The 19,745-nt window shown below is 41.9% G+C and overlaps 1 protein-coding gene across 3 annotated transcripts in view; it reads right to left on the reverse strand.

Moving 5' to 3' along the window:
- Nucleotides 1–19,745, reverse strand: part of PTDSS1 (phosphatidylserine synthase 1) — a 74,233-nt gene that overhangs the window by 20,575 nt on the left and 33,913 nt on the right. For 2 of the 3 annotated variants that reach the window (XM_039464623.2, XM_039464624.2), the window contains exons 5-9: nt 18,211–18,369; nt 14,823–14,974; nt 8,814–8,955; nt 6,488–6,600; nt 3,101–3,166 (exon numbers count right to left, since the gene is read on the reverse strand). In XM_039464623.2, coding sequence (XP_039320557.1) covers nt 3,101–3,166; nt 6,488–6,600; nt 8,814–8,955; nt 14,823–14,974; nt 18,211–18,369 — 632 coding nt within the window. The remainder of the gene's footprint in view (nt 1–3,100; nt 3,167–6,487; nt 6,601–8,813; nt 8,956–14,822; nt 14,975–18,210; nt 18,370–19,745) is intronic. The other variant, XM_074386834.1, reaches the window with a different exon arrangement.

Consider the following 19,745-nt stretch of genomic DNA (forward strand, 5'->3'; position numbering starts at 1 on the left):
AGTTGTTCACACACAGGAGGATCCACTGGGTGTGATTTATGAGGAGGGCTTTACTGTTTTTCAGCACAGCTCACTGGATCCTACAAGACTCATCAATCTCGATATCACACTGTTCCGGAAGTTCTGAATTCTCAGTACTGCACACTACGTTAGCCCAGTGATCTCTCCTTTGCATTTCACTATATTGTAATCACTTTCAAACGAGGCACAACTTTCTGGAGCAGTGTTTACCACTCTTTGGCATAGTTTCCTTTTCTCCTTTTTTTTTTTTTTTTTTTTATAAGAGACAGTCTTGCTCTGGCGTCGGGGTGCGAGTGCAGCGGCACAATCACAGCTCACTGCAGGCTCAACCTCCTTGACCTGCTGGGCTCAAGTGATCCTCCTGCCTCAGCCTCCAGAGTAGCAGAACACAGGTACGTGCCATCATGCCTGGCTAACTTAAAAAACTTTTCGTGGAGACAATGTCTCGCTGTGTTCCCTAGGCTAGTCTCAAACTCCTGGCCTCAAGCGATCTTCCCATCTCAGCCTCCTAGGTTGCGGAGATTACAGGCATCGGTCACCACGGTAGAGTTTACCTTTGCTGTTTCTCCCACTATAAGGATGGTGCTTTATGGCTGTCCAATTAGAGAGAAACTTTGTCATGACACGACTTCTTCCTCTGACCCACTTACTTTTCTCAACAGGTAAATGGATACAATTCTGTGGGGAAAAAAACCCACTGCACAGCAGAAATAATAAGACCTTGCTAAGGACTTTTAAATATGAAAGCAAAATGCACGTGTAAATAATGTGTGAGCGGAGAGAAGAGCTCACATGCAGAAAAGACTACTTCCTCCTTGGACAAGCCTTTAGGAGTGGCCCACATCCCTTCTTCTAGGACACAGGGTCCTCACGCATAAAGCAGGAGCACCACCTCTGCTCTGTCAGAAATACGGGAGAGGTGTAAATTCTCCCTCCTGCTGTCTCGTGAACAAAGGCAACCAAAGCCATCATCACCCTTTACGCTGCAACCACTTTGGGTTAAGAAAATCACGCCTATAATCCCAGCACTTTGGGAGGGTGAATCATCTGAGGTCGGGAGTTTGAGACCAGCCTGACCAACACGGAGAAACCCCATCTCTACTAAAAATACAAAAATTAGCTGGGTGGTGGTGCACACATGTAATCCCAGCTACTTGGGAGGCTGAGGCAGGAGAATCGCTTGAACCTGGGAGGCGGAGGTTGCGGTGAGCTGAGATCGCGCCATTGCACTCCAGCCTGGGCAACAAGAGCAAAACTCCGTCTCAAAAAACAAAAAAAAAAAAAAAAAAAAAAAGAGAGAGAGAGAGAAAGAAAAAGAAAATCCGCTTATACCATAGAACTTATGAGAAAGAGATAACAATGGCCCTTAGTCTTATAGGGGTCAGGAGGAACCTGCCTAAATCTAACCTGAGTATCAACATTTTTAGCCTTTAAAACTATGTCACCCTTTAGAATCTAAATGACAGCTGGAAACACACACATACACACACATAGAGAAAAATGGAAGGAACCACATTAAAATATTAACAACAATTATATCTAAATGGTTGATTTATTTGGGTGATCTTTAGTTTCTTCTACATCCTTTTCTGAATTTTTAACATTGTGCATGTATTACTTTTTAATTGGAAGAATGTACGGTTTAAAAATCTGTTAAAAGTCATTTGTTCTCTACAATAGGTTTTCCTCAATTTTTCTTTATACTCTCACACTCCATTTAGAACCTAGATTAGGTCTTGAAGCTAAGCCACCTGGGGGATTGAACTTCATCCAGATTTGCTGAATGTCTCTGGAACTTGGGTCACTAAACAGGATGGTAAATTGTTGCTGATGTTAAGTAGAAAAACAGCTTACCTAAGATATTCAAGAGGTTCTCATATTTAACAGCAAGAGGTTAAATTAGATAACCTAAGGTCTCTTTCTCATCAGTTAAATAATAAATTAAGATATAATGTTTGAATCTGTAACAAGACCATTGTGACCATGCTGCTGTGTGAGTTCTCTTTAGCATAATAAAGTTATACTTCAGTATATAGCAAGCAGCTATTTCAAGGGGTCCTTTTGATGAGACAATAACATGGGGTGTGGGTCAGTCCATGACAGGATGACCTCCCAAACTCAAGATACATCTAGAGGGAATGCAACCAACCCATTTTCTCTCTAATGTATTTCATAAAACAAAGTCTCATAGGTGTTTGTGGGAAATACCATGTGATTTCCTAATTTTTTTTTTTTTTTTTTTTTTTAAAAAAAGAGAGCCAAGGCCAGGCCCGGTGGCTCACGCCTGTAGTCCCAGCACTTTGGGAGATTGAGGAGGGTGGATGAGGAGGTCAGGAGTTCAAAACAAGCCTGGCCAACATGATGAAACCCCGTCTCTACTAAAAATACAAAAATTAGCAGGCTGTGGTGGCACATGCCTGTAATCCCAGCTACTCGGGAGGCTGAGGCAGGAGAATCGCTTAAACCCAGGAGGTGGAACCCTTGGGCAAGCCTGGGACAGAGGGAGACTCCATCTTGAAAAAAAAAAAAGAAAGAGAGCCATTTCTTTTTTTTTTTTTCTTTCTGTTTGACACAGAGTCTTGCTCTATAGCCCAGGCTGGAGTACAGTGACACGATCTTGACTCACGGCAAACTCTACCTCCCAAGTTCAAGCGATTCTCCTGTCTCAGCCTCGATCGGCTAATTTTTGAGATAGGGTTTAACCATATTGGCTAGGCTAGTCTTGAACTTCTGGACTCAAGTGAGCCGCCTGCCTCAGGCTCCCAAAGTGATGGGATTATAGGCATGAGCCACCACACCCAGCCAAAAGAAGAGAGTCATTTCTATACTCTTGATTCACAATTTGCCAAGTAACTATTCTTAACTTAAATCAGAAAAGGGAATATTAAAGATAAAAAGACATGTGTGTATGTGTGTGTGTGTGTGTGTGTGTGTGTGTGTGTGTGTTGTGTATAAAATCTTGTCCACTTGCCTTCATTGAAAAAGTATACTAAAAGGCTCTTAACACAGGGTCAAGAAATGCCCAAAGAAATTTAGGGTGTAAGTGGTTTTTAAATCTCCACAATAACAGATTACTCACCCAAATACCCAGCACTGTGTTCCTACGCGCTTGCACTGTGTGTCGGTGAGGTAAGCGTAGTACTGTCTGAAAGAACAAAGTTGGAATTCATTGAGCGCTGCTGGAAGACCAGCAAGTCAGGACATAATCAAATCCCTCTGACAGAGTGAATTTGATGTCCCTCCTTGTCCCATGTCAAGCTGCCTGGTCTAGTTCTGTTCAAGAGAAGAGAAAGCCAGTGCCTGCTGAAACATTCCTTTTAGAGATTCGGCATTGGCGTTAGGCTGGAGGGAGGGGAGTATCATTTAAACAGCCAGATTATTGTCTGGTCTGAGTGCCGGAGTGTTTGCAACTAACTGATTATTTCTTTGTGCCTTCTCCACTCCCACTGCTTCACTTGACTAGCCTAAAAATAAAAAAATAAAATAAAATAAAAACTAAAAAGAGCCAGATTATTGGCAAAGGTAGTCTGGATTCAGTGGTAAGATTCCCACAGCCCTGCCCAAAGCAACCCCAGGCGGGTGTTTCCACGTCTAGCTCCGTGGAGGTGACTCCAGAGAGTCAGCAGCACTGTCCATTGACTGTCTCCTCTGGTTGTCTCCAGGACAAAGCTTGCCGATTGCAACCAGGCAAAAAATACACAGATATTTGGCTTTTGGAAACTGGAATGGGACTCCAGCTACATCTCACCGGCATTGAATGCCAGTGACTTGGAATGTTACTGACACATTCAGAAAAAACAGGCAATGACATGGTGTTGAAAAGCTCAGAACAGCACCGTCCGGTAGAAATAGAATACAAGCCATAAATGCAATTTTAAATTTTCCAGCAGACATGTTAAAAAAAAGTAAAAAGGAAGAGATAAATCCATTTTATTAATATTTTAAATATTTAAATGAATATATGAAAACATTATAATAAGGTATTTTATATTCTGTTTTGGCCCCAGCTATTCAAAGTGTGGTGTGTAGCTTCCATGCATTTCACTGTGCACTGAGCACATCTCCAGTGCTCAACAGTCACACGTGGTGAGAGGCTTCTGTGTGGGACAGCATGGCTTGGAGCTTTGTAAGTAGCCCTGAAAACTCAATCTACCCCTTCAGCAGCAGCATCTGAACCAGGAACTCATCATCTTTTTGGGGTCACTGACTCTTTGAGGATTTGATGAAAGCTACGACACAGGCATAACATTTTGCACTGAAGTTCAGGGGATTCACGGATACCTGAAGGTCATCCATAAACTACTGTCTCCTTGCCCCAAAGACCAGAGTGAAGATTCTGATTATAAAGAATGTAGCTTTTCCTCTAACTTCATATTCTCAATAACTAATATGTCTTTATCATTTCAGCCACTTTCCCTTCTAACTGCACCCATCTCCTTACATTGTACTTTATAAGATTAAAAGAATGTTCACTCGAATATCTTCTCAAAGCAGATTCGTGTGAAAGTCTAATAGAAAAGGAAGAAGCTGGAGATGTGGTGTGTACGATTTATACTGAAGCCTCTAAACGCTCTCTTCTCTTGAGGCCTGGCATTTGCGAAGTGGGACGGCTATGTTAAAAGCCATTAGCAGCACGTCCAGCTTTCCAGGCACCTTGTCAAAGAATCTCTTTACATGGGAACTGCCTTAAACAGTGTAAGAGCACAGGAAGCGCCTGATTTTCAAACAAAGACAATTGTGGAGAAATCCATAGGGTATTGTAAAATTTTGAGAATCTCTCAGGAGTTCAAAACATTGGATTTTTAGTGTCTTGTTTTTGTTTTGGAATGTTTAATACTGAAATTTCATGTTAAATCATATGTGATTTGCTATTTTGTTTTAAGAAGAAAATTCTTTCCACTCTTACTGACTTTATTGATTGTTCTTAATTTTATGAAAGAGCTGCAGTGAATCTTGCCTGAAAAAAACTGTAAAGTCTCAAATTAAATTACATATTAAATGAGGACTCCAAACCATTGAGAAAAAAACAGGACTTATGAGCTACTGACCGCAATAGACCACCTATCTATGGAGTTTCAAAGGGCTGCTGGCTCACCCACTCTACTTTTCCTTTTTGGTCATAACAAAAAGAACAGATGGAAATGTTAAGCTTAACTCCTCAGGACTTGGACATGTCTTATTTGGTTTGTTGAAACCAGGATCTGCAGAGTTTTTCTTTTCTTTCTTTCTTTTCTTTTTATTTTTTTGGTAATAATGAATGATGACAAGAAGAGGTGCTGGCTGGAAGGTCTGTTTCACCAAGGTGTACATCTACCATCCTTGGCAGGTGAGGCCTGCTGCTTATGGGGTTTTCAAGCATATTAAAAATAGTGAAATAAGGCAGGGCTTGGCGGCTCACACCTCTAATCCCAGCACTTTGAGAGGCCAAGGCGGGTGGATCACGAGGTCAGAAGATCAAGACCATCCTGCCAACATGGTGAAACCCCGTCTCTACTAAAATTACAAAAATTAGCTAAGTGTGGTGGCACACACCTGTAATCCCAGCTACTCAGCGGGCTGAGGCAGAAGAATCACTTGAACCCAGAAGGCGGAGATTGCAGTGAGCCAAGATCACGCCACCGTACTCCAGCCTGGTGACAGAGGGAGACTCTGACTCAAAAAAAAAAAGCAATCTTACAGCTTCTGAAAAGCTAACTCTTTTAACTGCTTAGACTCTATTTGTATCTTTGGCAGATCTTTGGTACTGCTACTCATTAACGCCAGTATTCCATATTAGTCATACAACCCAAATGCCATTTCTAAATAGGAAAAATGAAACAAATGAGAATGTTTGCTTTGAACTGCACTGGGGCCAGTCAATATGAGGGATGGTCTCTGAATAAGCCTCACCTCTAGGGCCCCACATGAATCCAGGGGAATAACAGTAGGAACACTCAAACTTATCTCAGTTGTCCTGGAGGACTACAGGAAGGGCCTTTTTTAAAGGAAATTAAATTAATTGGGTCTGAAAAGCTAAAAGTCTCGTTCAAAAAATAATGTTATTTATGACTTCAGCTCTATCATAAAAAGTTTCCATTTTTCCAGCAATCTCATTTTTAAAAAACTCAGCATCACTATGCTGCTAATTTTTTCTAATATGTTATAGGAGAAAAAAAGATCAGCAGTCCAAGACTGTAAAGGAGTCCGATAACAATGGGTAGTACTACTGGTGTGCTGTTGATCAAGTGCTGCCCTTTTTCTTCACTTTTGTTTTCTTTTTGTCTTTTCTGCTTCCCTTTTTTAAAAGTCTTGTTAATGTTCCTGGTATCTGAAAACAAAACATTTTCTTCATATTCTGGATGTAGAATTCTTTATGATGGTATTTTCACGGAAAATCTGCTAGTTTATGTGACTTTCCTTATGATAAACAGGACAATCTAAAGCAAGTTAATGTTCTCATATGACAGTTGGACTTGTGCAGAATTACCTCACTGTGGGAGCCGTGATGCCACCAATAAAGAGAATTCTACCCCAACTTAATGGATGACTCGCTTGGAACACAAAGATATGCTTCAAGAAGAAGGTATTCAATTCAGTCAGCTGAAAAAGACAGAGAAATAGTCAACCTGGTACCTCATGCTAATTCAAAATCCTATAGTCCTTAAATAGACATTCTGCAATTAAAAATAATTAGTACGTTCAAAGCATTTTCAGAGAATAGATGTGGTCTTCCAAGGATTGCTATTCAAACTAGTTAACAGCCAGTACAATATGGGCAGGGAACAATGGGAACACAGGATATCAGCTATTTGTCATGTTTCCTGATTTGCATGATTATTACTAGGCTCACATGTGTGATTCACTGGGCTAGTCAGGAGAGAAATGCTTTGAGCACACAGAAGTCATGAAAGCAAACCTGTGGCATGGAACACCTATGCTGCCTTACAGAAGTCAAGCCAGGTCTAAGAGAATTCCAACTGCAGATAAGTAAGCTCTTTAACAATCAAAAGAAACTTGAGGCCAGGTGCGGTGGCTCACACCTATAATCCCAGCACTTTGGGAGGCTGAAGTGGGAGGATCACCTGAGGTCAGGAGTTCGAGACCAGCCTGGCCAACAGAATGAAATCCCGTCTCTACTAAAAAAACAAAAATTAGAAAGGCATGATGGTGGGTGCCTGTAATCCCAGCTCCTCAGGAGGCTGAGACAGGAGAATCATTTGAACCTGGGAGGCAGAGGTTGCAGGTTATAGTGAGCCAAGATTGTATCACTGCACTCCAGTTTGGGTGACAAGAGTGAAACTCTGTCTCAAAAAGAAACAAAACAAAACAAAACACATCTGAGAGATGAGGATGGACTTGTGCAGCACACGCCTGGGACAGAGCACATCCTCCACCAAAGGCAGCCCTTAAAAGTGGGTGTAAAGAGTTGGTCCAAGTTTCAGCTGAAAGCAGCAGTACTTTTCCCTGAGGTTAGTATCCTCATGCAGTTCATCAAGATCAGTCCTTGGCAGCGCAAAATGTCCTGTGGTTGAGATGTGGCTGCTCTCTGCTTGGAGCGTGGCTCCAGATAGCAAACAAGGGGTAGAAACTATGGAAAGGTCATTGCGCTTGGAGAACACAGTACATGGACAGGCAGGTTCATTTCAATTACACAAAATGCATGTTGTTTTCCTATAGCACTGACCTCAAGGACGCAAAATAAAAAGTAGTCTACTAATTAATATCACATATAGAGAGCTGATCCCAGTGCAATGCTCACACTCATGGGAACAGTGTGCTCCATGGCATACCACCAGGTGGTTCCATCCTAGCGGCACTATACTACTCTCCTTGACAAATCCAATCATTCCTCCTTCTAATGAAAGAAACCTTCTGCTGTTCATGACATTGCGCCTGATAAGGCAAAGCTTAATCCCAATCCATCTATAGTCCTGTTTTTAAAGATACTGACCTCTCCACACCATGGTGATTACTTATTCACACACACACTTCTGTTGCATAAACTCCATTTATTAAGATAGGCATTGTTAATTCTGTGTGAAAGAGGAAGATAGTATGTCCTAGAAGTGACATCTGCTAATTTTTTCCTTATGTTGGGACTATTTTGTATTTATGTGTCCAAACATAATTTCTGATGATTCTGAAAGATCTTTCAGGCAAAAGCTGATTTTTCTTTGGCAAGTCTACAAAAGCTGTGAAACAACCTGGGGCCAGGAGCATCAAAAAAAATCGCTCTCTCTCAAAAACACAGATGCTTGATAAGCTTTTGCCAAGATGCTGGGCTGCTGGAATCACTTCCGTCGTGAAGTGTGCCTCTTGGAAATACAGCTTCTCTCCACAGAGGGCAACACTCTGGAGGACTCAGCAAAAGGCTCCAATTCCCCAGCACTCATTTAGCATGCTACAGATTACCCAAAGTGGTAACAGCTGAGGAACAATTGTAACCAATAGACACTGAATTGGTAATGTAAGAAAAACCTTCTTATTTGTTCCTTTGGTCTTGAAAACGATCATTCTGAAAAGCGATCCAATGCCTAACTCATTGGATGATGGATACTAGACACACATTTTTTGGCGGAGTCTAATCTGTTTCTAATTTGTAATTCAAAGATCTATATTTTAAAAGTGTCTTCACAACAAAGCAAGACCTTGGGCATAATAATATCACTATTCTACATGCCAGCTGCAGAATATTATATCTTATGAAGTATGGAGCTGGAAAGCAATGTAAACTAACATTAACTCTAAATTCCTTAAAAAATTTTATTTTAGTTTTGTTTTTTTCCCCAACTTCTGGGCATCTGAAAAAATACCTGCCAGATGATCATGAAAAGGTAAACTCCAGCTACTCTCTGAAAAGAAGATTTGGGGTCAAACCATCGAACATAGGTCCAGCTAGCAGGAGTGAACTGTAGCACCGCTCTCTTGATCTTCCCGGTGGTGGTATGAATGTCCCTGAAGAAGAGAATGGCTCCAGTGAAAATCCAGAGACAAGGCAGGGGGGAGAAACAAAGCACAAGGAAAAGACCCTGTGCCTGGATGACTGTTATAACAAGAGCTAAAACAAAGGTCTTCTCTATTTCTATAGGTAAAGGTGACAGCAGCACACTCAGTGGGGAATTTCACTGATGACAGGCACAGGGCAGCAAGGAGACTGTTCTCACCCACTGCTTGTCTCCCAGTAAAACTGCACACACTACATATTCTTGGATCACCCACATCATTTCTTTACCCTGTTTCTTCCCCAGAGAAGTGAACAGTTTGGGTTGATGAACAGTGGTATTTAACCTTTCTTAATTTTAATCCTCAAAATCACTCAATTACAAGTTTCATACACCCATGAAAGAACCAAACAGTCCGACAGTTTACAAGTGAGGACATGAAAACTCAGGGACAGCAAGTGGCTGACAGACACAGCATCAGGGGTGGGCGTAGATTCCAGCCCTTCCTGTACTAGTCCAGGAGAGCCAAAACCCACGGTATAATAAATATTATTTAATAACTGGAAAAGACTCTTTAATTCTACGAATATTTATGTCATGAACTTTTATGTCTCCACAACATTGTGCTAAATACTTGAAAGCACAAGCACCAACTAATCAGGCCTTCTGCTCTAGTGAGAGGGAGCAGGGAGAGTGACGAAACCAGCGCTGTTCCTTCATCCACCCACCTATCCGCCAACAAACTCGTTCTGAGAAAACATCACAGCAAGAAGATCTGCAGCACAATGGCAGCGAAAAATAGAGACTATCCAAAAATAAACAAGAACGACAAAAGACTTGTATTGTAAAAATAGCAAAGTGCAGGGAAAGACCGAGAAGAAAATGGGAATAAATAGAGATGCAGCATGATCAAGAATCAGAATATTTAATACAGAAAAGAGCTTAATTCAATTTAATCTGTATTCATTTGTACATTTAATATTACTTTAAAGAACACCCAATAGGATTTTCTTGTTGTTGTTTATTAGTCAGACGTATTTCTTGGGAACTGGACAAAATGATTCTGAAGTCAATATTTTAAGAATAAGCATAAGAAGGCCGGGCACGGTGGCTCAAGCCTGTAATCCCAGCACTTTGGGAGGCCGAGGCGGGTGGATCACGAGGTCAAGAGATCGAGACCATCCTGGTCAACATGGTGAAACCCCGTCTCTACTAAAAATACAAAACATTAGCTGGGCATGGTGGCGTGTGCCTGTAATCCCAGCTACTCAGGAGGCTGAGGCAGGGGAATTGCCTGAGCCCAAGAGGCGGAGGTTGCGGTGAGCCGAGATCATGCCATTGCACTCCAGCCTGGGTAACAAGAGCGAAACTCTGTCTCAAAAAAAAAAAAAAAAAAAAAAAGAATAAGCATAAGAAAACAAGAAGTACATTGTAGCAGTGTTGAAGAAAACAGACATTCTGAGGCTGGGCGTAGTGGCTCACGCCTCTAATCCCAACTCTTTGGGAGGCTGAGGACGGCAGATCACTTAAGATCAGGAGTTCGAGACCAGCCTGTGTGGGGAACACTCCCGTGTGAGACCCCTAAAAGGCGTGAGTCTCACTATACGGTGAGTTTGATCCCAAACACAGTTTCCTACTGGAGGCAGTCGAGCTATCCGGAAATATAGGAAATGAAAGATGAATGATCAGTTTCTAATATCAACCACAATATCGTTTGGGCCTAAAACTATGCGTTGCTGCTAGACCAAGTAACCCCCTACCAGCAACCAGTTCCTGCTATGACCTTTTTATGACTTTAAGAATAAGTTTTAACCTTTACTTACCTAACTGCCTTGTACCCTAGATAATGGTCTAACTGTTGATATTTGCAAAGAAAAATGCCACCATAAGGGATGGCTTGGATTCCTGACTCAGAGATTCCTGAACAATGTTTGGATATAAACAAGTCTCCTGAATAATGTTTGGATATAAACAAGTTTGGATGCAAACAAACTTTGTGATTGTAGAAAATTTTGTTACTTTTTACAACCATTGATCGCATATCTGACTTCCCTATTGTATAGGCCATGTGAGGCATACATTTACATTCCTCTTACTATGAGGTAGACCAAAGCCAAGAAAGTGTATTTATTCCTGGCATTTGAAAAATAAAATTTGCTGTTTAGGCACAGCCTATCAGCCCTCCAGACGCCTCGCTGTCTCTCTCTCTGTCTTTATTAATTTTCCAGGCGCACTCCCTCTTCCAGGTATTGGGACCCTCTTGCAGGTCGAGAGACCCCCGGGCAGACGTGCCTACCCGTCCCGGACGGTCCACGACAAGCCTGGCCAACACAGCAAAAACTCATCTCTACTAAAAATACAAAAATTAGCCAGGTGTGGTGGCGGGTGCCTGTAGCCCCAGCTACTCCAGAGGCTGCGGCAGGAGAATCGCTTGAACCTGGGAGGCAGAGGTGGCAGTGAGCCGAGATTGTGCCACTGCACTCCAGCCTGAGCAACAGAGCAAGACTCTGTCTCAAAAACAACAACAACAACAAAAAAGAGAGCAGACATCCTGGTGCAAATTCAGACTCAGCTGCTTGCTAGCTGTGTGTCGTTAGGCAAATTACTAAACCTAAGCCTCAGTATCACATCATTCCTAAGATGAAGAGAATAACAGTGTCTACCCCCAGAACTGACATAAGGCTCAAATGAGATAATGCTTGTGAAGCTTGGTTGGAGCAATACTTGAAGCATGGCTACTATTTTTGTTAGGTTAAATACTGCCTTAAATATATTAAAAAGCGGCTGGGTGCGGTGGCTTATGGCTATAATCCCAGCTCTTTGGGAAGCTGAGGCAGGTGGATCACTGAGGCTGAGGTCAGAAGTTTGAGACCAGCCTGGCCAACATGGAAAAACCCTGCCTCTACTAACAATACAAAAATTAGCTTGGCATGGTAGTGCCAGTTGGGGATTATAGGCATTGGGGAGGCTGGCACAGGAGAACCGCTTAAACCTGGGAAGTGGAGGTTGCAGTGAGCCAAGATTGCACCATTATACTCTAGCCTGGGTGACAGAGCAAGACTCCAACTCAAAAAAATAAATAAATAAAAAATTAGAATTAAAATTAAATATATTAAAAAGTGTCCTTGCAAGTCAGTGGCCAAAGAAAGGTTTATTAATAAATAGGAAGGGAAAAACTGTTAATTAACGGCAAAAACATTGGGAAATCTCACCCTCACATCATATACCAAAATAAATTTGAGACAGATTAAATACTTAAAATAAGTAAAACCATTAAAGAACTAGAAGAAAATACTGGTTAGTATTTACCTAAACAAGAAGATTAACATTATTTTTGATGTTTAAATAAAAAATCCACCACAAACTAGTTTAAAAGGGGATGACAGGCTGGGCATGGTGGCTCACGCCTGTAATCCCAACACTTTGAGACGCCAAGGCAGGAGATCACCTGAGGTCAGGAGTTCGAGACCAGTCTGGCAAACATGGTGAAACCCGCTCTCTATTAAAAACAAAAATGTTGGCCAGGTGTGGTGGCATGTGTCTGAAGTCCCAGTTATTTGGGAGACTGAGGCAGGAGAATTGCTTGAACCTGGGAGGCAGGGGCTGCAGTGAGCTGAGATTGCACCACTGTACTACAGCCTGGGCTACAGAGCAAGACTCCATCTCAGAAAAACAAACAAAAAAAGGGGGATGACAAAATGGAAAATAAAGTCACATTTATGGCAAAGTGTTAGTAAGCTTATAGAAAGCACAAATAAAAGAGGAAAAATCCAATAGAAATAGATAGAAATCCAGTATCACACCATTTCATGTGTGATAAAGTCGACAACGGTTTAACAATAGTTAAATCGTTAAACAATAGTTTAAGGAAATAGTGAAATGGATACACATATATATGAGGTGTGTTACAGGTGAGATTACAAATTGGTACACTCTATTTCTAAGAATTTATTGATCAAAAAACAACAATGCACACAGAGATGCACACTAAGATAGATGTCCAACAATGATCACTCCAGTCTTCTTTATAAAAGCAAAAACTCTGAAACAACTGAACAACCATACAATGGAACTGGCTAAATACTACATGGTTTATCCATACGCTGAAGTACAAAGAAGTCCAATCACGTTTTAGAACAGTACTTAATTGTGGGGAACATTCCCGTGTGAGACCCGTAAAAGGCGTGAGTCTCACTATACGGTGAGTTTGATCCCAAACACAGTTTCCTACTGGAGGCAGTCGAGCTATCCAGAAATATAGGAACTGAAAGATGAATGATCAGTTTCTAATATCAACCACAATATCGTTTGGGCCTAAAACTATGCGTTGCTGCTAGACCGAGTGACCCCCTGCCGGCAATCAGTTCCTGCTTTTAACCTTTTTATGACTCTTTAAGTATAAGTTTTAACCTTTACTTACCTGACTGCCTTGTACCCTAGATAATGGTTTAACTGTGGATATTTGCAAAGCAAAATGCCACCATAAGGGATGGCTTTGATTCCTGACTCAGAGATTCCTGAATGGGGAAGTTGAGTTAAGTTGAGTCAGGAGTAGACAAAGGAGAATCTGATTAAAAGATATTCTGATGAGCAAAACCAAAAAACCTTTTCACATTTCAGTTCTAAAACAAGGTCAAACCAGAGATACCTGCAGCCAGGAGGAATAATGTTTGGATATAAACAAGCTTTGTGAATAATGTTTGGAAACAAACTTTGTGATTGTAGAAAATTTTGTTACTTTTTACAACCATTGATCGCATATCTGACTTCTCTATTGTATAGGCCATGTGAGGCATACATTTGCATTTCCTCTTACTATGAGGTAAACCAGAGTCAAGAAAGTGTATTTATTCCTGGCCTTTGAAAAATAAAATTTGCTGTTTAGGCACAGCCTATCAGCCCTCCAGACGCCTCGCTGTCTCTCTCTCTGTCTTTATTAATTTTCCAGGCGCACTCCCTCTTCCAGGTATTGGGACCCTCTTGCAGGTCGAGAGACCCCTGGGCAGACGTGCCTACCCGTCCCGGACGGTCCACGACACTTAATGATGTGGGAAAATGCTGTTTCGTTATATAAAGTAAACAAAGTTTTAAACACAACTGAAGCAACCACAACTTTCGTTAACACTACCATTGTTCTTTTGTTCCTCATCAGTGACATGATTCCTGCTGCAAACTGAGAAGCAAGTTTAATGGAGCAGGATAAAACATTGCCGGCCACGTGACTGTCCACTGGAAGCACAGTGGGGCGTGCAACTTAAAACTAGTCAGAGAACTTCCTGGATGACAAGTGAGCTGAGTCAGTGAAGAAAAGGATGATCAGGCCGGCCTATGGGTACACAGGCCAAATCCCAGGGTAAAGAGGGGAGTGTGTGCATAAACAGACCCTGGGGTGCCTGGGAGGGTATAGAGAAAGGATTTCCCTACTGAGGCAATAGATGTACATCCTAAGGACCATGAGAAGCCATCACAGGGGAATGACATGATGAATCCGATGTTCTTAAAAAGCTCACTCAAGCAATGGTGTGGGAATGACTGGAAGACTTAACTGGAAACAGAGACAAATTAATCCAGGGATGGGAGTCTAAATGCAGGCTGAAGCAGTCAGGATGAAAAAGGGGATGGATTCGAGAAATCTTTGAAATCAAGAGGGTAGTGTTAGAAACCCCTGAATACCTGGAGTGAGACAGAAAAAATAATAAATGATTGAGCATTATCTGGACAAATGCTTGAAGTCAGGTTTATAATCATTTATGAGTTTCAGTTATTAACATGGCATTTATTCCTTATCAGCAAAGACCTCGCTAAAATTGATTCCTACCAAAACAATTGAATCTATATCATGAAAACCTGTGATTAATATCCAAAAAGAAGGCAACTCACTTGAAGCTTGCCCAGTGGTAAGTCCTCATCTCTAAAAACCGGCAAACGACCATGCCCAGCCAAATGCCGCCGCCGTTGCACAGCAGGATGTCCAGAATGACTTGATCCCACCAGCACTCAGCGAAATTGGGGAGGAGGTGCATGAAGAAGAGCTGAGAAACACAAGAGCCCAGGTTGGATCAACAAACGAAACTGGGGTACCATGCAGACAGATACATTTCCTTTTCAATAGTCCATTATTTTAGAAAAAGTATTTGACATTTCATTTTTTCCTAATGTACAGAAAAAAAAAAAACAGGAACAGGTTCTGCAGTCTGTTTCTTGTTTTTTTATATTGTGGATGGCTTGCAAACAAACAGCACATATCTAAACAGCTCTTCTCTTTTGACACAGGGCTTTAAAGAAAGGCGGGTCTCCTTGAAAAGTACTACCAATTAATTGCATTGACTAATGACAACATGACAAGGATCTGGGAGGGGAAAAGGAGAAAATTTTCCAACCTGACAAAGCATTGGCATATTCTCAAAATTGGCAGCTGGAGAATTCAAGTTGTGCATTTCAAAAATATCCCCTAGATATTTAGGTAACACAGTGAGTATGTTGTAAAAGAACAGTCAGCTCTTGATGACATGAAGTAGGAAGCATGGCAGCTTAATAGGAAATCTCACACCAACTGATTCACAGTAATGACAATCTTTTATTAAGTGCCCATGATGTGCAAGGTGATGAGAAAAAAGAAAGTGAAGGGTCTTGATTTCAATGGGAGGAGTCAGATGTTGGGTGGTTTTTTTTTTTCTGAGACGGAGTCTTGCTCTGTTGCCCAGGCTGGAGTGCAGTGGCACAATCTTGGCTCACTGCAACCTCTGCCTCCCGGATTCAAGCAGTTCTCCTACCTCAACCTCCCAAGCAACTGGGATTACAGACACACGCCACCACTCCTGGTTAATTTTTGTATTTTCAGTTGAGCTGGGGTTTCACCACATTGGCCCAGGCTGGTCCTGAACTCCTGATCTCATGACCCGCCTGCCTTGGACTCCCAGAGTGCTGGGATCAGATGTTTATTCAGATAACCAGAATCAGGAAATATGGTAGACTGAAGAAAGTGTGACAATGGTGACATAAATGGAGTATGGTGGAAACAAAACATTCATTCTGACTGAGGCTGAAACTTCCTTCAGCCTATGGAGCTTTCCTGGAGAGGCTTCTGCAAGAAAGACATACTGGAGGGGGAACATTAAGGACAAGAATGACTGATTTCAGGAGATGAAGATGAAGATGTGGGCGTTCCAGGAAGGGGGAACAGTAAGATCAAGGGTGGAACAGAAGTCCCCCAGAGATCAATTTGTCCAAAACCAGGGGCATATCCGCTGTATTCAGAATAGCATGCCCTGCCTTGTGGAGGCCCAATGTGAGAAGGTGAAATTACTAAGACAATACCTGTGAGTTCTCTGGAAGGAGACAAACCTATAATTACAAAACTTTGAAGTAATATAATAAATACTGCAAAGATGAAACAGTATTCATGAAAGCATTTTGTAAGCTATGAACGATATATACATATGAGAAACATTTTGTTCTCAATGAACATGCTGCCAAGAAGCTACAGAGTAGCTGCTGCAGGTGATGGCTTGTGGCTGCATTCTTAACATGGTACTACCCTTGAAGTGTATTCCCAGGTTCCAAGCCACGAGATGCAGCCTTAACTTTTGCCCTTAAAGAGAGAAGAGAGAATCTTCAGCAGAAGTCAATGACACGTATTTGCTGAAACAAAACTATATAAGAGAGTGGGATGTGGAGAACATCCTCCAGCCTAAGGAACTTTCCAGGAAGGTCCCAGGTTCTGGAGGTGAGATGGGTCCCAACAGACCCAAGCCCAAAGAGGAGGGGGCTGCATTCCTCTATTCACTGAAGATTTATGGAGCATCTGCCGTGTGTAAGGCAAAGTCCTTGGGTCTGGGAATACACAGGCATGGGCCCTACTCTGTTGAGGCACAAGGTTTAGCAGAAAAGAGACACTGAGAGAGTGTCTGACATGTGAGGAGCATTTCAAAGGAGAATGGTGAGGTGTTCTATTTCCAGCTGTATAAAGATGGAGCACAACTAATGGAGGGGCAGGGATAGCCTTCCAGAGCTGAGCTCTGGAGACAGCTTGTTAGCAGGTGAAGGGCAAGAAGAGAGGGAAGAGCAGTGGGGAGGACTCTGTGGTGAGGAAGAGAGCAGAGGCAGCTGGAGCACTGAGGGCAAAAGAGAGGCACGATGAGGCTGAGGCTACATGCAAGGGACCGGTGAACTTGGTGCCTTGTAGGCAGGGTGGGAAGTTTGGATTCTCTTTTAAGAGTAATGGAGGCCAGGTACACTGGCTCACACCTATAATCCCAGCACTTTGGGAGGCTGAGGAAGCAGGATCACCTGAAGTCAGGAGTTCGAGACTAGCCTGGCCAACATGGCAAAATCCCGTCTCTACTAAAAATAGTCTGTCTCAAGGAAAAAGAAAAAAAAAAGAGTAATAGACAAACACTAAAGAGCTCTGAGTAGGAAAGAGCCTTGGTCTGGTGGGTTTTGAAGAGGATCATTTGGCAGTAAATAGTGTAAAGGGAAGAGACAAGCAATTCAGTTGGAGATGACCGTGGATTAGAGACAAGTGGGAGCAGAGGTCTGAAGAGACTTCAGTGGAAGACCTGGGTGCTTAGAAGACTCTGCAGAACTCTATAGGGCCTGGCGACCACAGGCACTGGGAAGCAGGGAAAGAAAGTATAGCAGATGCTCAGTCTGCGGTGTGAGGGGGAAGTAAGTGAGGCCGAGAAGGCCTATGCAGCACTGGCTCCAAAGACGCTTGGATTTCAGAGGTGGAACGTGGCATAAAGGCAGGAACATGGGCTTCATATCTAGAATCTAATCCTGGCTCACCAAAGGAAGCAAAGCTCTGCACTCCGGTTCCCCCATCTGTACAATGAGAATCTGTATACACCACCTTTCCCGGTTTGTTGAGAGGACTTAGAAGGCATATGTAAAGTGTTGGGCACTATTGTGGATGGGTTGGGCTCTGTCCTCTCAAAACTTCGATGTTGTGGTTGGGCGTGGTGGCTCCTGCCTATGATCCCAGGACTCTGTGGTGAGGAAGACAGCAGAGGCAGCTGGAGCACCAAGGGCAAAAGAGAGGCGCGATGAGGCTGAGGCTGCAGGCAAGGGCCAGTGAACCTGGAGCCTCGTAAGCAGGGTGGGAAGTTTGGATTCCGTTTTAAAAGTAATGGAGGCCTGCTGTGGTGGCTCACGCCTGTAATGCAAGCACTTTGGGAGGCTGAGGCGGGTGGATCACCTGAGGTCAGGAGGTCGAGACCAGCCTACCACGGAGAAACCGTCTGGGTAACCCCCATGCCCTCCTTCTTACCTCAGTCAGTTCCCAGGTAATACTGATTGTCCAGCAGAGACCGTAACTACGGATCAGCAATGCCTTCATGGCCCAGCCCCAGAAATGTCCAAATGCAAATATATCAAAGTGGCTGATAATCCTCTCCCAGGTGATCACATGGCAGTTCACAGCATACTCCTATTTAAAGAAAAAAGAGAATAATTAATGAAACTCTAGAAATCAACTTGCTTCCAGGATTCTGCCAGTAAATGAACAGATATGACCTTGACAACTAATAATATGTCCTGCTCAATAAAAAAAGAGAAAGTATTAATAACTGAGTCTTGAAGGAAAAGGGACAAGTATTTGAGTTTATAAATCAGAACTGCTTTGCTCTGAATTGCAAAAGCTGGATTAAAATGAGAAGTAAGATAATTTTTCAAAGGCTCAACATATCTTAAAGAAGTAATATCACATAGATCATGTCATCCAACCATAGGGCAACGACATTAAAGCCGGTAACAAAAGCATAAATAAAAGATTCCCAACAGATTTGGCAATTTAAACACACATTTCTAAATATCATGGATTAAAGAAGAAATCCTAATAGAAATTTTTTAATGTGCCATAATGATGATAATGAAAATACACCATATAAAAATTGAAGTTAGAGAAAAATGTAAAGCCTTAAATAGTTCTACTAGAAAAAAGAAGAAAAGCACCTAACTTCAGTGATTAAAAGAAAGCAGAACTCCCCTCCACCAAAATATATCAGATACTACGTAATCTAAATGTTAAAAATTACAGAAATGCCAGATATAGGTGACGGGGGATGGAGGCAGCAAGCCACATTGCCATGTATGTGCTTATGCATCAATCCTGCATGATCTGCACATGTACCCCAGAACCTAAAGTACAATAAAAATAAATAAATTAATTAATTTTAAAAAATAATAACTAAAGGAAAGCCAAGAAAGAAAAAAAAAAAATAAAGTGTGATCTTGTAGGCAAAAAAAAAAAAAAAAAAATTACAGACCTTTTTAAGGATTTTGATTCCATTTCTATTATCTTAGTTTTTGATTATACATATTTCTAGGTAATTTAATATCATGTGACTACATGACAACATGATAATATAACATTTATCAGGAATCTCTACATTTCACATCCTTTCTTCCCAAAATTAACCTGATAGGAAGTGGTAAGAGTTGGCAAATACCCCCTATTATCAGCCAGCTGGAAAAATTTCTATAAATTCTAATAGTTTCAAATTCCAGAAATGACACTTTCTGACAGCAAGAGAACTTCCCTGTCTCTTCTGAAACCTACCACACATCAGATTTCCTTCTTAGATAAAATGCATTTCAACTTGCAAAGCTGAACAAACATTTTCAAGACCCCTATTTTTTGAGAAGCAGTATGATGTGAGATTATGCTGTGTGAATGGGAAATCTGGAGAAAAGAAGATAAAATTCAATACGGATAAGTCAAGATAAGGCTTAAAAAAAGACAAACTGCCCTGCAATAAGACGAAAAGTCTCTTCCCAGACTCTGGCACAGCACGTTCTTGTCAC

The sequence above is a fragment of the Saimiri boliviensis genome, chromosome 15 (genome assembly GCF_048565385.1).
Source record: "Saimiri boliviensis isolate mSaiBol1 chromosome 15, mSaiBol1.pri, whole genome shotgun sequence".
In the NCBI taxonomy this organism is placed as follows: domain Eukaryota; kingdom Metazoa; phylum Chordata; class Mammalia; order Primates; family Cebidae; genus Saimiri; species Saimiri boliviensis.